Raw genomic sequence first — 12,100 nt, 5'->3', positions numbered from 1 at the left:
CTAGAGGTGAGGAAAGAATATTCTAGGCAGAGGGAGTACAATGAAGAAAGGCATTGGAAATAGGATTGTGGATGATAGTTTTGGTAAGAAAACTTTTTTGGGAGTGGTTTTTAATTAGAGCAGGTAAGTGACTAGGAAGAGCTAAGATTAGAGATACAGTAGGGGTGAATTGTGATGGACTTGAATGCCAGGTTTAGGAGATCAGATTTTACCTGTAGTTTAGGCAATTAGTGTTTATAAGCTAGTGGATGATGTGTTTAAAACAGCATTTTAGGAAAGTTCAGTTTGATATGTGGATTGAAGGTGGAAAATACTAAAAGCAAGATCAGTTAGGAAACTGTTGCCATAGTTTATGGGTGAAGAAAAGAAACTCCTGTGCATCGAGTACTATATGTCGTCTGCTCTATAATAGTATTGGGAATGGCCGTGGGAATGGAACAGAAGGACCGGTGTTGCTGATCCAGTGGTTGAAACCGTGTTAGAGAGCAAGCTGTTCGGAGCACACAGTGTGAAGCAATAGTAGTGTGTGCCCATCTCTGCAGCAGGTCCACTTTAGAGGATTATAATGGGAAGTAAACCAACAAGGGAGTCGGGAAGGAAACAGGAGAGTCTGAAAGGCCAGTGGTGATGAGTTTGTGCTGTTGAGTGTTGCAGTGAGCTGAGAGAATGAGTAGCTTTTGGAAGGTAAAGTTTTAAAATAGAGTATAATATTGCATACCGGCAAGTGCACAAATTATAATTGTAGAGCCTTGATGGTTTTTTGCTAGCACCACAGGCTTTACCAGTGCTCCAGAAGCCTCCCTCATGTCCCCTTCTAGCGGTCAAACAACTTCAAAGGAAGCCACTCTTCTGCTTGTCTGTCTTAAATTCATTGTGCCTGCTTGTTAGAATCATGCACTATACTCTTTTGTGATAGCTTGTTTTTCTCAGTGTTACATCTGTGAGATTCATCCATGTTGTATTTAACAATATAGTATTTCATTGCTGTACAGTATCCATTGCATGAATATACTGTAACTTATTTATTTATTGTACTATTGATGGACATTTAGATTGTTTCCAATTTCAGGCCCTTAGAAGTAAAACTGCTGTGAACATTCTTGTATGTGTACATTTTTGTTGGGGACATACCTAGTATTGGAACTGTTGGGTCATGGGTTATGCATGTGTTCATGCAAATCAGAGTAAGAGTTAAGACCGGAAGTCAGTGAGCATACCCAAAAGACAGGTATCATAGCTGCTGTTCTTACATCACAGTCTTTTATTCCTAGACCTATTGGGAAAGAGAAGAAAGCTGTTGAGGCATCAGGTAGACACAGTAAGGAAACGATCATAGTTTTGGCCAGATTGAATAGTGAATTAGAGCAACAATTAAAGTATGTCCTTGAAGAGAGAATTTCCTTGGAAGTTCAGCTGGAAAAACTTTGACCATTCTCTTACCTATAAGCCAATTGCTGTAAACTGTGAACATACCCATTTTTAAGTCGTTTGGGGTTACCTGGTTTGGAGGCACAAAGATTCAGCTCGCTACTTAATTCAACATTAAATTTTATTATTTGCTTTTGCCCTGTATGTTCACCATTGTGTTAAAGTATCCTTTAATTTTTAAATTTAAACAACAAAAGGGTCAGGATGACCGGGAAAAAAAAGAAAGCCCAAAACAAAACAAAACCAGAAAAACCCCAAAATATACATGAGCTATACAGGTGGCATGTAGTCACAGCTACTTGGGAGGCTGAGGCGGGAAGATCCCAGAAGTTCTGGGCTGCAGTGCGCTGTGCTGATCAAGTGTCTGCATGAAGTTCAGCATTGATAAAGCGACCTCCTTGGGAGTGGGGGACCACCAGCTTGCCTAAGGTGGGGTGAACCAACCCAGGTTGGAAATAGAACAGATCAGAGTGGTGGGATTGTGCTTGGGAAGAGCCACTGCACTCCAACGTGGGCAACATAGCAAAACCCACTGTCTTTTTGCCCTGCCCCAATTTAGGGAATCCTTTGTCTCAAAAAAAAAAAAAAAAGTTTGCCCCTTTGAAAAAATAACACACATAATAAATGCATATATAATACATCACGTCAAAGTATAATTTTCCCTTCCTACTAGCAACCCATGAGAGCTCTCTACATCCTTGTCAACGTATGGTCTCTTAGGCTTTAAAAATTTTAGCTGTTCTTCTGGGAGTAAGGTAGTAATTCAGTGTAGTTTTAATTTTCATTTCCTTAATAACTAATGATGGTGAGCACCTTTCCATATGGTTATTGGTATTGAGATCTCTGTTGTAGAGTGCCTTGAAATAATTTACTCATTTAAAAAAACCTGCATTGTCTGTTTTCTACATTTTTCTATTTTTTATTGACTTTAGGATTCTTACATATTCTGGATTCAAATCTTTTGTTAGATATGTGCGTTGCAAATATCTTTCTATAATGGTATATTTTGATGAACAGAAATTCTTTAATTCTTTAAGTCAAATTTATTAGTCTTTTCCCTATGGTTAGTGTCTTATTTAAGACATCTTTGTCTCCCACAATGTTATGAAAATAATCTTATAAAATTTTAGAAGCTTTATTTTATTTTTAAAATTTAGATCTAGAGTCTGTCAGGAACTGAGGTTTATGTATGATGTGAGGTAGGGTTCATGATTTTTCTTCTTTTTAATATATAGATGTTCAGTTAACTCAGTACCATTTATTGAAAAGACAATCCATTTCTGTCTGGAGGGGACAGAAATGCAGGGAGGGGGGAGTTCAGTCCTGGCTTCACATCAAGTAGAGATAGTATTTACACCCCAAAGAGGAGTTAAATTCATTTACAGCATGGCTTAAGACTATATCATAGAACTGTTTTGCTTTCGCCCTCCTTTTATTTTTTTTAACTTTGTTGGAAATAATTTCATATTTATGTAAAATTTGTAGCAAGAGTACATAGTGCATCTATTATGTACCCTTCACCCAGATCCCCCAACTGTTAGTGTTTCTGAACCAGTGGAGGGTAAGTTGTGGGCATGTGGTCCCATTCCCCTTAGTACTTCAGTGTGTTGTTCCCAAGTACATGGCCATTCTCCTGTCAGGAAGTTAACATTGATCTGGTATTATCATGTAATGCAAACACTCCCATTTTTCCTTCATTGATTGTCCCAGTAATATTCCTTTGTATGTCTAGGATCTAATCGGGATCATGTATTTATCATTTCTTTTCATTCTACTTCAATCTGGAATAGTTCCTCAGAGTTCTTGTCCTTTATGACCATGACATTTTTGAATAGTACAGGCCACATCATTTGTAGAATGCCCCTCAATTGAGTTTATCTGGAGTTTCCTCGTGATTTTGAATTTTTAGCATGAATGTCCCAGTGGCATTGGCTTAGCTCAGTGTTACAAGGATAAACCCGATACTGATTTGTCCCATTAGTGATGACTTTTGTCACTTGGTGAAGACTATGTTTGCCAGGCTTCTCTACTGTAATGTTAATTAATAAATGTTTTCTTATTAAATAATAAGGAACTAATTATTTTCTGAGGAGAAACTTGGAGACTATATAAACATTCTGTTCCTCATCAAACTTGCTTTCACTTACCAGATTTGGCATCTATTAATGATTCTTTTCTGAATCAGTTAATACTCTGTAATGCCACAGGGTGATTTAATTAATTAATTAGTTAATATGGCTTAAAACAACAGAAACTTATTTTCTCTTAAAGGGTGATGTTTTGATTCCAGTTGTTTTGTTTTTAATATTTATTAGTTGGCATTCTACCCTAGAATTTTCTTTTTCCCCTCATTTTTTTGTTCATTTATTTCTATCACTATAGACTCTTGGGTTCCTATTTTACTTACAGGATTATAATCTATCATTATTTATTTCGATTTGCAATTTGTCACAGACTTGACCAGGGGTATGAACCTTTCCAGTTGACTCCAGAGTCCTTCTACTGTTTTCATCCTTCTTGAGCACTTCTTACTTTCTGGCTCAGTAAGATGTTCCAAGGTCATCTCGTATTTTCCTTGTCCTGGCCCTGGCACCAGCCATTTCTTCAAGGAGCCTTGGTTGATTAATTAATCAGTTCATTGTTTGAACAAATATTTATTGAGTGACTGCTATGTTCCAGGGACTATTCTGCCTACAGAGCTTTTCCTTGAGTGTTAGCAATGTATAGCTCCTTGAAACTAGTTGTGGCATTTTTCTTTCACTTTCCACAGAATGGGAATCCACAGTAGTTGTTATGTATGTTTGTATATGTAACCAATTAGCCTTGTTATATTTATCACTGATAAATACAGAAATTTCCTTTAATGTACCGAAAGACCACTAGAAACGGATTCTGCGTTGACAGTGTCCGCTTTGCAGCCATGTGACGCACGAGGAGTGCTCTGTCATGATCGTCTTTATGCAGCCTGGGTCCAGCTCGCACCTGCTGGAGTGGTACTTAGCATTACCTGCAGGTTCTCACAGTTTGAAGTGACTCTGTACGTGTTTGCTGTGGGAGCATTATTGTGTAAGTAAAGAGGCTGTGCACACGCAGTGGCGGCAGTCTAGGTCTTTATGAAACAGATGGAGATACTTGGCTTCAGGAGTCAAAACCTCGTCAGCACAGTTTGCACTTGTCTGGTGCTTTTCTCCACTCTCCTTCACGAAGACCAGTGTCTAGCATTTCTGTGAAGAAAATAGACTGCAGCCTTATTTTCAAATGAGGATTCATATGAAATCTTTGATTTATTTAAGTGGTATGAATATAATACTTCTACCTAGCTTAAAACCCAATTTTGGTATGGGTGGCAGGACATAGTATATCCTGCCAGTGCATTAAAATCACCTCACTGATGATTGTTAGATACATTAGTTTCTGTTTATTGTCCTAACTAAAAGATGAGGCCTTTCAAACTTTTTTTTCTTTTTTTCTCCATTTGAACTTTATGCTATTTGTGTCTGTATGATTGTTGCAAAGTAGAATTCAGAAAGACTTAAATCTTACAACCGATTGACATGTTAATCATTAAACTGCAATATATATGAAATAAAAAAAACTTTTAAAAAGATATAGACTACTCTTTGGTGTTAAATTTGTAGAAGACTGTTAGACAATTTCTAATAAAGTTAACCATAAACCTACTCTGTGATCTAGTAGCAATTCCACTGCAAGGGATATACCTAAGAGAACTGAGTGTATATGTCTGCTAAAACACTGTGGCTTTATATAATTGCTCCCAACTGGACACAACTCAGATGTCCCATCAGCAGCAGAGTAGATAAACTGATGTATCCATTCAGTAGAATACTATTTAGTGATTTAAAAAAAATGTTTGCAATACTGAAATATTTGACAAAATTAATACATTGAGTGAAGGAAGCACGATAGAATAATACATATTCAGGTTTGAAGAACAGGCAAAACTCTGATGACAGAAGTCAGAATAGGTAACTTGGGGAGGTGAGTATTGACTGGAAATAGCTGTGATGGAACTCTCTGGGTGATGAAAGTGTTCATATCTTGATCTGAATGGTGGTCACTGAATGTTTATAATGTGTAATAATTTGTAGATTTGTATGCTTAAGGTTTGTGCATTTTACTTACCCCTCAGTAAAATACTGTAGGAAAGAAAGAAAAGAGAATCCTTTATTTTTGACTTTCTCTTCCTCTGCCCTGAGTGTTGGTATTAAATTAGGGGTTTGGACTAATTGGACTTACTGTTCAGTATTTTAACGTTCTTTGCTGTTTTTCTTATGCTTATCTTTTTTCTTTTCCACCTCCTTTGTCCTACCACCCTCTTTGTTTTTCCCCTTAACCTTGGTTTAGTTCCTGTTCTAACTATACTCTTCAGTGGTTTCGCATAAATTCTTTAGAACTGGGACACAAAGTGAGCAGTTATTGACTGTTGCTGGATAGCTGATGACGCGGCTGCCGGTTCTGCGTTTGCGTCAGGCTCCGGCACCCTCGATGGGTGCTTTATGCCAGCCCCATTTTCTCTGCTGCAATAAGTGGATCCATTTTTGTATGTGACGAATGGAGTCTTAAATGTATGTTGCAAAAGGCATAATTCCAACAAAATAGTACAGGATTTACACTGAAAAAATAAATTTTACTTTCTATAAAAACTTTAGATTCATATTTGTGATTTGTTATATATAATGTGTATATAATGTTTTACTAAGTAACCTCTTTTGTACTCAAAATAATGTAATAATTTAGTGTGTGTTATTTATTATGGAATTTTTCAAACTTTTACAAAAGTAGAGCTGATAAGATAGTGAACAGCCCCATACCCATCACCACCTTCAACAGTCATCTACACATAGTGGTCAGTCTTGTTTCTCATCTGTCTCTCCTCTGAATTATTTTGAAAGAAAGCTCAGGTATATCACTTTATCCATAAATGCTTTAGTATATATCTTTAAAGATTTACAGAAAGCATTAATAGATTTACTTTGTCCTGTTGTTGGTTATAGAAAAAACTCAAAATGTATTTTCATGAGATAAGTCTAAGAATTACTGATGACCCTGTATTCATTGCTAACTTCAGATACTTGATTAGCAAAATATAAAAATATTCACAGATGATAATGTTTTTAATGATTAAATAATTGAAAGCTTCCTGGGGTGAGTAATGCTGGGGTTTAATACTTTCTTTATAGTATCCAAATTAAGCAGTCTGTTAATCTTGTGTTTCCCTTGTTTTGAAACAGTCTTTCAAGTTGAATTTTTGGTCATGAATATACAAAAAAGCTTGCAAACCCAAAGAGATTTCATTAGAAACAATTTTCCTGTTTATGTAGTTTGTTTATACACCCCTGAGAAAATCATACAGACAGGCCATCAACTCCCACCTTCCTTCATGGTAATTACATGTAATGTAAGTATGGCTTGCGTGATTTATTATGGAAATATTTCACTTGTGTGCTTTTAATATTTTTTTTAAACAGGTAGTATAACTCCAACTGTGGAACTGAATGGGCTTGCTATGAAAAGGGGAGAGCCTGCCATCTACAGGCCATTAGATCCAAAGCCTTTCCCAAATTATAGAGCTAATTACAACTTTCGGGGCATGTACAATCAGAGGTTTGTATGTCTTCTTTGGTTTTGTTCTTATTTATTATTTTACGCATATTGTAACAGTTCTGAAACTCAAAGAGTATTTTCATTGTAAGACATTTACTTTGGGCATTTTGCATGGAATTTAGATAAATCAGGCTCAAAAGATTATTTAAAGTAATACATTTAAAAATAACTGGTTTTCAGGAACTAGTTTTTATTGAGTCATGAGAACCCTGTATTTGTTACAGGCAGGACCATGTTTTAAAATCATGCCACAATATAGTGCTGACTTTTCCTTTGACTTGTTCATTTATTTACCAAGCAGATACTTACTTAGCTTAATTAGTGGTTTTCTTAATTTGTCCAACTACATTGCAAACACGAATGTTTTTAATTTATAGGAAATTTGTTGGAAGGATTTACTAAGTCTGTCTACACATTGCATAATTTTGTGATAGTTACAAGTGTAACAGAATTTTCTTTTATGGGCAAGGCAGAATTTTTTTTAAAAAAGTTAAGTGTTTTTTCTGATCATTTATAGAAGTCATATAACTCATTATAGACAGTGTAGAAAATGCAAAAAGTTAAAAAGAAAATATAAATAACATGTAAACCCAGAATTAAATACCTTTAATATTTTGATGTATTTTACACTTTTTAAAATTCTTTGCACATATATTTGACCACAGTGAAGTTATCCTTTATATTCAGTTTCTACAGTACTTTATGGAGGTATATTTATGTGAATGGCAAAATGCACAGATCTTCAATGTACATTGTGATGGCTATTATTTATGTATATATACATATTTATACTTGATCACTTTTTGTATGTGTATACCCTCACGTGATGACCAGTCCGATGAAGGGTCAGCATGTTCTGTCACCCTGGGAATTTCCTCACCCCTATTTGCAGTTGTTATACCTCCCCCCAGGAGGAGCCATGGTTCTGTCACTGTACATTAGTTTTGCCTGTCGTTGAACTTCATATAAATAGATTCATACAATATGTACTCTTCTGTGTCTGGCTTTTTTCACTTCATATAATGGTTTTCTTATTTGTTTTTGTTTTTTGTTTTTTGAGATTCATCCTTGTTGCTTGTATCTGGATTTTGCCCTTTTCTGTTGTTAAATAGTGTTCCTTTGTATGATGTATCATAGTTTGTTCATCTCATATATACAATATTATGCCCTCTTTTAATTTGATATAGTGATCATTTTTCACATTTTTTAAAAGTTTATTTTTTTAGTAATCTCTACACCCAATGTGGGGCTCAAACTTACGACCCCGAAATCAAGAGTCTCATGCTCTGCCGACTGAGCCAACCAAGTGTCCCCATTTTTCATATTTTTAAGTGATCTTTGAAAACATATTCGATGGCTATGTAATGCTTCATTTGGCCAGGGTATATTTTACAAGGATATAAACAGGTATAAACAAAGAATACTTGATAATTATATAAACAAAATGTACTTGTTTTGATCATCTAAGTTTTTTTTGACAATTATAATGTGCAACCATCTTTACATATAAATTTTTGTTTACATCACTGATTATTTCCTTAAAATAGATTACCTTATAAGGGGAATATTGGGTTAGAAAGAATAATATGTTGCACAATTACATTAGAATTTATATTACTCAGAGTATATTCTGTTCCATTCTGACAACACAGTTTAAAAAAAAAACACGTCGTCTTGTTTGATAGATAAAAAGTGGTATGTTTTTAAATTTTGGTTTTATTGATTACTTGTGAGGCTGAACAATTTTCAAATATTTTTGACCTTTTTGATTTGTTTGATTTGCTAATTTCTGTTGCATTGCTTGGCAGATCTTCAAATGTTTATGTGTTGGGGATATTAGCATTATGTCTGTTTTGTTTAATTTTCGTGCTTTGAAAAAACTGGCTTTTAGTTTTGTGTTTGTTTTGATGTGCAACAGTTTTAGATGTTATATGGCCTAGTATTTTTGTGTGTGTGTGTGTGATTTCTCCAGCTGCTTTTATGCCTAAGAAATTCTTGTGATTAGATATTTGCTAATGCTTAAAAAGAATATTTTTATAATTGACATACAACATTGTGCAAGTTTAAGGTATACAGCCTACTCTATGTTGCATTATGATTGCTATTGTAGTGTTAACTAACACGTTGATCATGTCGCATAATTACCATTTCTTCTAGTGTTGGGATGCTGATACTTTTTATTTTTATTTATTTATTTAAAGATTTTACTTATTTGACACAGAGAGAGGGACAGCGAGAGAGGGAACACAAGCAGGGGGAGTGGCAGAGGGAGAAGCAGGCCTCCCCCGGAGCAGGGAGCCTGATGTGGGGCTCGATCCCAAGACCCTGGGATCATGACCTGAGCCGACGGCAGATGCTTAATGACTGAGCCACCCAGGCGTCCCTGAGACGCTGATACTTTTTAAATAATTTTTTGTATTTACTACCATTACAGTTCAGATGTGAGATGTGTGGTCTATACGTAATGATACCTTTTGGTGTCTTGTTTGGCAGTGGCGTATTTACCACTTAAAACTTAGTCCTATTCAGATTGTAAATGGTTCTTTTAAATATTATTGCTTATGTTCTACAAGAAAAATGAGTACAATTTTCTTAGACTTCTGCTCTTCCCCTCTTTTTTCCTAGGTGTGTCTGGGGGAATTTACTGTGTTGTCTTGGTAGGAAAGGAGGGACCCTCACCTTTGTGTGGGTGTCCTATATTGTCCTCTGAGCTCCTCTGGTCTTTGTGATGATGTCCCTTGTCCACCAGATAGTTGACACCTTTCTCTCCTGCCTTGCCGAAACCTGCAGTTGGTGATGTGTAGTCCATTTTTTCCTGTCAGGTAATGCTTCCACAGAGTATTTACCATCTCTCCCTTGCTCTCTTGACCTAAATCCTTAACTCTCTTTGGTTCCCTGGAGTGTTTTTCCATTCTCATCCTCTTCAGTAGTGTCTCCTAAACTGGATCATCCAGTGGCAGGCTTATCAACTCTCAACTTGGTGTCCACACCACATAGGTGGCAAGAAGGACATAACATTTCTCTTGTAGTTGCTTTACTTTCCCTTTTTCTGTATAACCTGCCTATAGCCTTTCTTGTAAGCTTGAGGTTACCTAATATAAATAAAACTATTTGCCCACTTAAGCACAATAGATAAATTTGGTCACCTGAGTTAGGAACACCTTACCTATCAAGATTTTCAATGTGCTATAGTGAATAGACACATGAGGATATTTAAATGCTTATTATATTTTGATATCTGTAGTTCTTTATTGAAATCTTACTAGAGTTTTTTTTTTTAAAGATTTTATTTATTTATTTGACAAAGAGAGACACAGTGAGAGAGGGAACACAAGCAGGGGGAGTGGGAGAGGGAGAAGCAGGCCTCCCGTGGAGTGGGGAGCCTGATGCGGGGCTCGATCCGAGGACCCTGGGATCATGACCTGAGCTGAAGGCAGACACTTAAGGACTGAGCCACCCAGGCGCCCCTAGAGTTTTGATTAGTGGATTTATTACTTTTAAATGAAAGAAATCTGGTGCTAAAGCAATGAAAAATCTGACAATAATCTCTGTGGATTATTATTATGGAGCTCATGTTCTAGTAAGGGAGGCAGTTATAGAGTCGGTTACTCACTGAGAAGGTGACTTTTGATAAAGACTAAAGGAAGAGAGGGAATAAGTAGTGTGTATGTCACAAGAGAAGGAGAGAACATTCCAAGCAGAACAAACAGGAAGTGCAAAGCCCCCGAGGTAGGAATGTACCAGGCGTGTTGATGTCTTCTCCCGCAGATCAGTAGGGCTGGAAAAGACTGAACCAAGGAGGAGAGTAGTTGGTATATGAGGATGTGACAAGGGTCATATGGTTTGGTTTGATTTTTTTTTTTTTTCTATTGTAGGTCTTCTGTTAAGAATGTTGACATTTTTCCTTTGTTGGCAATTTCTAGTTTCAAGATCTGATTCCATAGTTGTCATGAGGGGTCTAAGGATTTATGTATGACTTCTCTAAGGGGTTGTGCTTTAGGCCATTCCCACTTAATGGATAAAGTGGACTTTGCTTTCAGATTGTTGGGAGAGTCTTTAGAATATTCTGCAGATCACAAAAAAGGTAAAAAAAAAATAGAGAAGTACTGGTAAGCTGCCATGTTTCAACTGAAAAGCTCTCTGCTCACAGAAGGGCAAACCTAACCATTACTCATTAGGCTGTAAAAATTAGGTTTTCACATGGGGTGCCTGGGTGGCTCAGTTGGTTAAGTGTCTGCCTTCAGCTCGGGTCATGATCCCGGGGTCCTGGGATCAAGCCCTGCATCGGGCTCCCTGCTCAGCAGGGAACCTGCCTCTCCCTCTGCCTCTGCTTGCCGCTTTCCCTGCTTGTGTTGTCTCTCTCTGTGTCAAATAAAAGTAAATGGGGGCGTCTGGGTGGCTTAGTGGTTAAGTGTCTGCCTTCGGCTCAGGTCATGATCCCAGGGTCCTGGGATCGAGCCCTGCATCGGGCTCTCTGCTCCGCGGGGAGCATGCTTCTCCCTCTCCCTCTGCCGCTCCCCCTGCTTGTGTTCCCTCTCTCGCTGTGTCTCTCTCTGTCAAATAAATAAATAAAATCTTTAAAAAAAATAAAAGTAAATAAATCTTTAAAAAATATTTTAAAAATTAGGATTTCACATATGACCTTAATCTGCAGATGACAACACCTGAATGTGTCACAGGGAATTTGGAGCCAAAGATAGAGGAGACTCTTTTCTCCTTGTCAGACTCCAAATGAATCAGTAGCTTCTTAATAAGGCAGGGAATGAAAGGTTAGAAAGTCCAAGAAACAGATATCGTTTAGAGGGGTTTATAAAAAGATCCTTTCATTTTCTACTTAAAATAATATTAAGTAATAATTAGACATTACCCATTTTGGTTTTTAAAAAAATACTTTTTATTAAATTCTGTTTTTTTAAGGTTCTTTATTTAGAGGGAGAGAGAGCATGAGCAGGGGGAGAAGCAGAGGGAGAGGGAGAAAGAATCTGAAGCAGACTCTGTGCTGAGTGCGGAGCCCGACACAGGGACGCGAGATCATGACCTGAATGAA

At 36.9% G+C, this 12,100-nt stretch overlaps 1 protein-coding gene across 1 annotated transcript in view; it reads left to right on the top strand.

The window, feature by feature from the left end:
• STAU2 (staufen double-stranded RNA binding protein 2) overlaps positions 1–12,100 on the top strand; it is a 304,220-nt gene that overhangs the window by 52,113 nt on the left and 240,007 nt on the right. The window contains 1 exon segment of the mRNA XM_035727107.1: positions 6,918–7,053. Within this exon segment, the coding sequence (XP_035583000.1) occupies positions 6,918–7,053 (136 nt within the window).

The sequence above is a fragment of the Zalophus californianus genome, chromosome 4 (genome assembly GCF_009762305.2).
Source record: "Zalophus californianus isolate mZalCal1 chromosome 4, mZalCal1.pri.v2, whole genome shotgun sequence".
Lineage (NCBI taxonomy): Eukaryota > Metazoa > Chordata > Mammalia > Carnivora > Otariidae > Zalophus > Zalophus californianus.
This window is presented reverse-complemented; position numbering and strand designations above follow the sequence as displayed.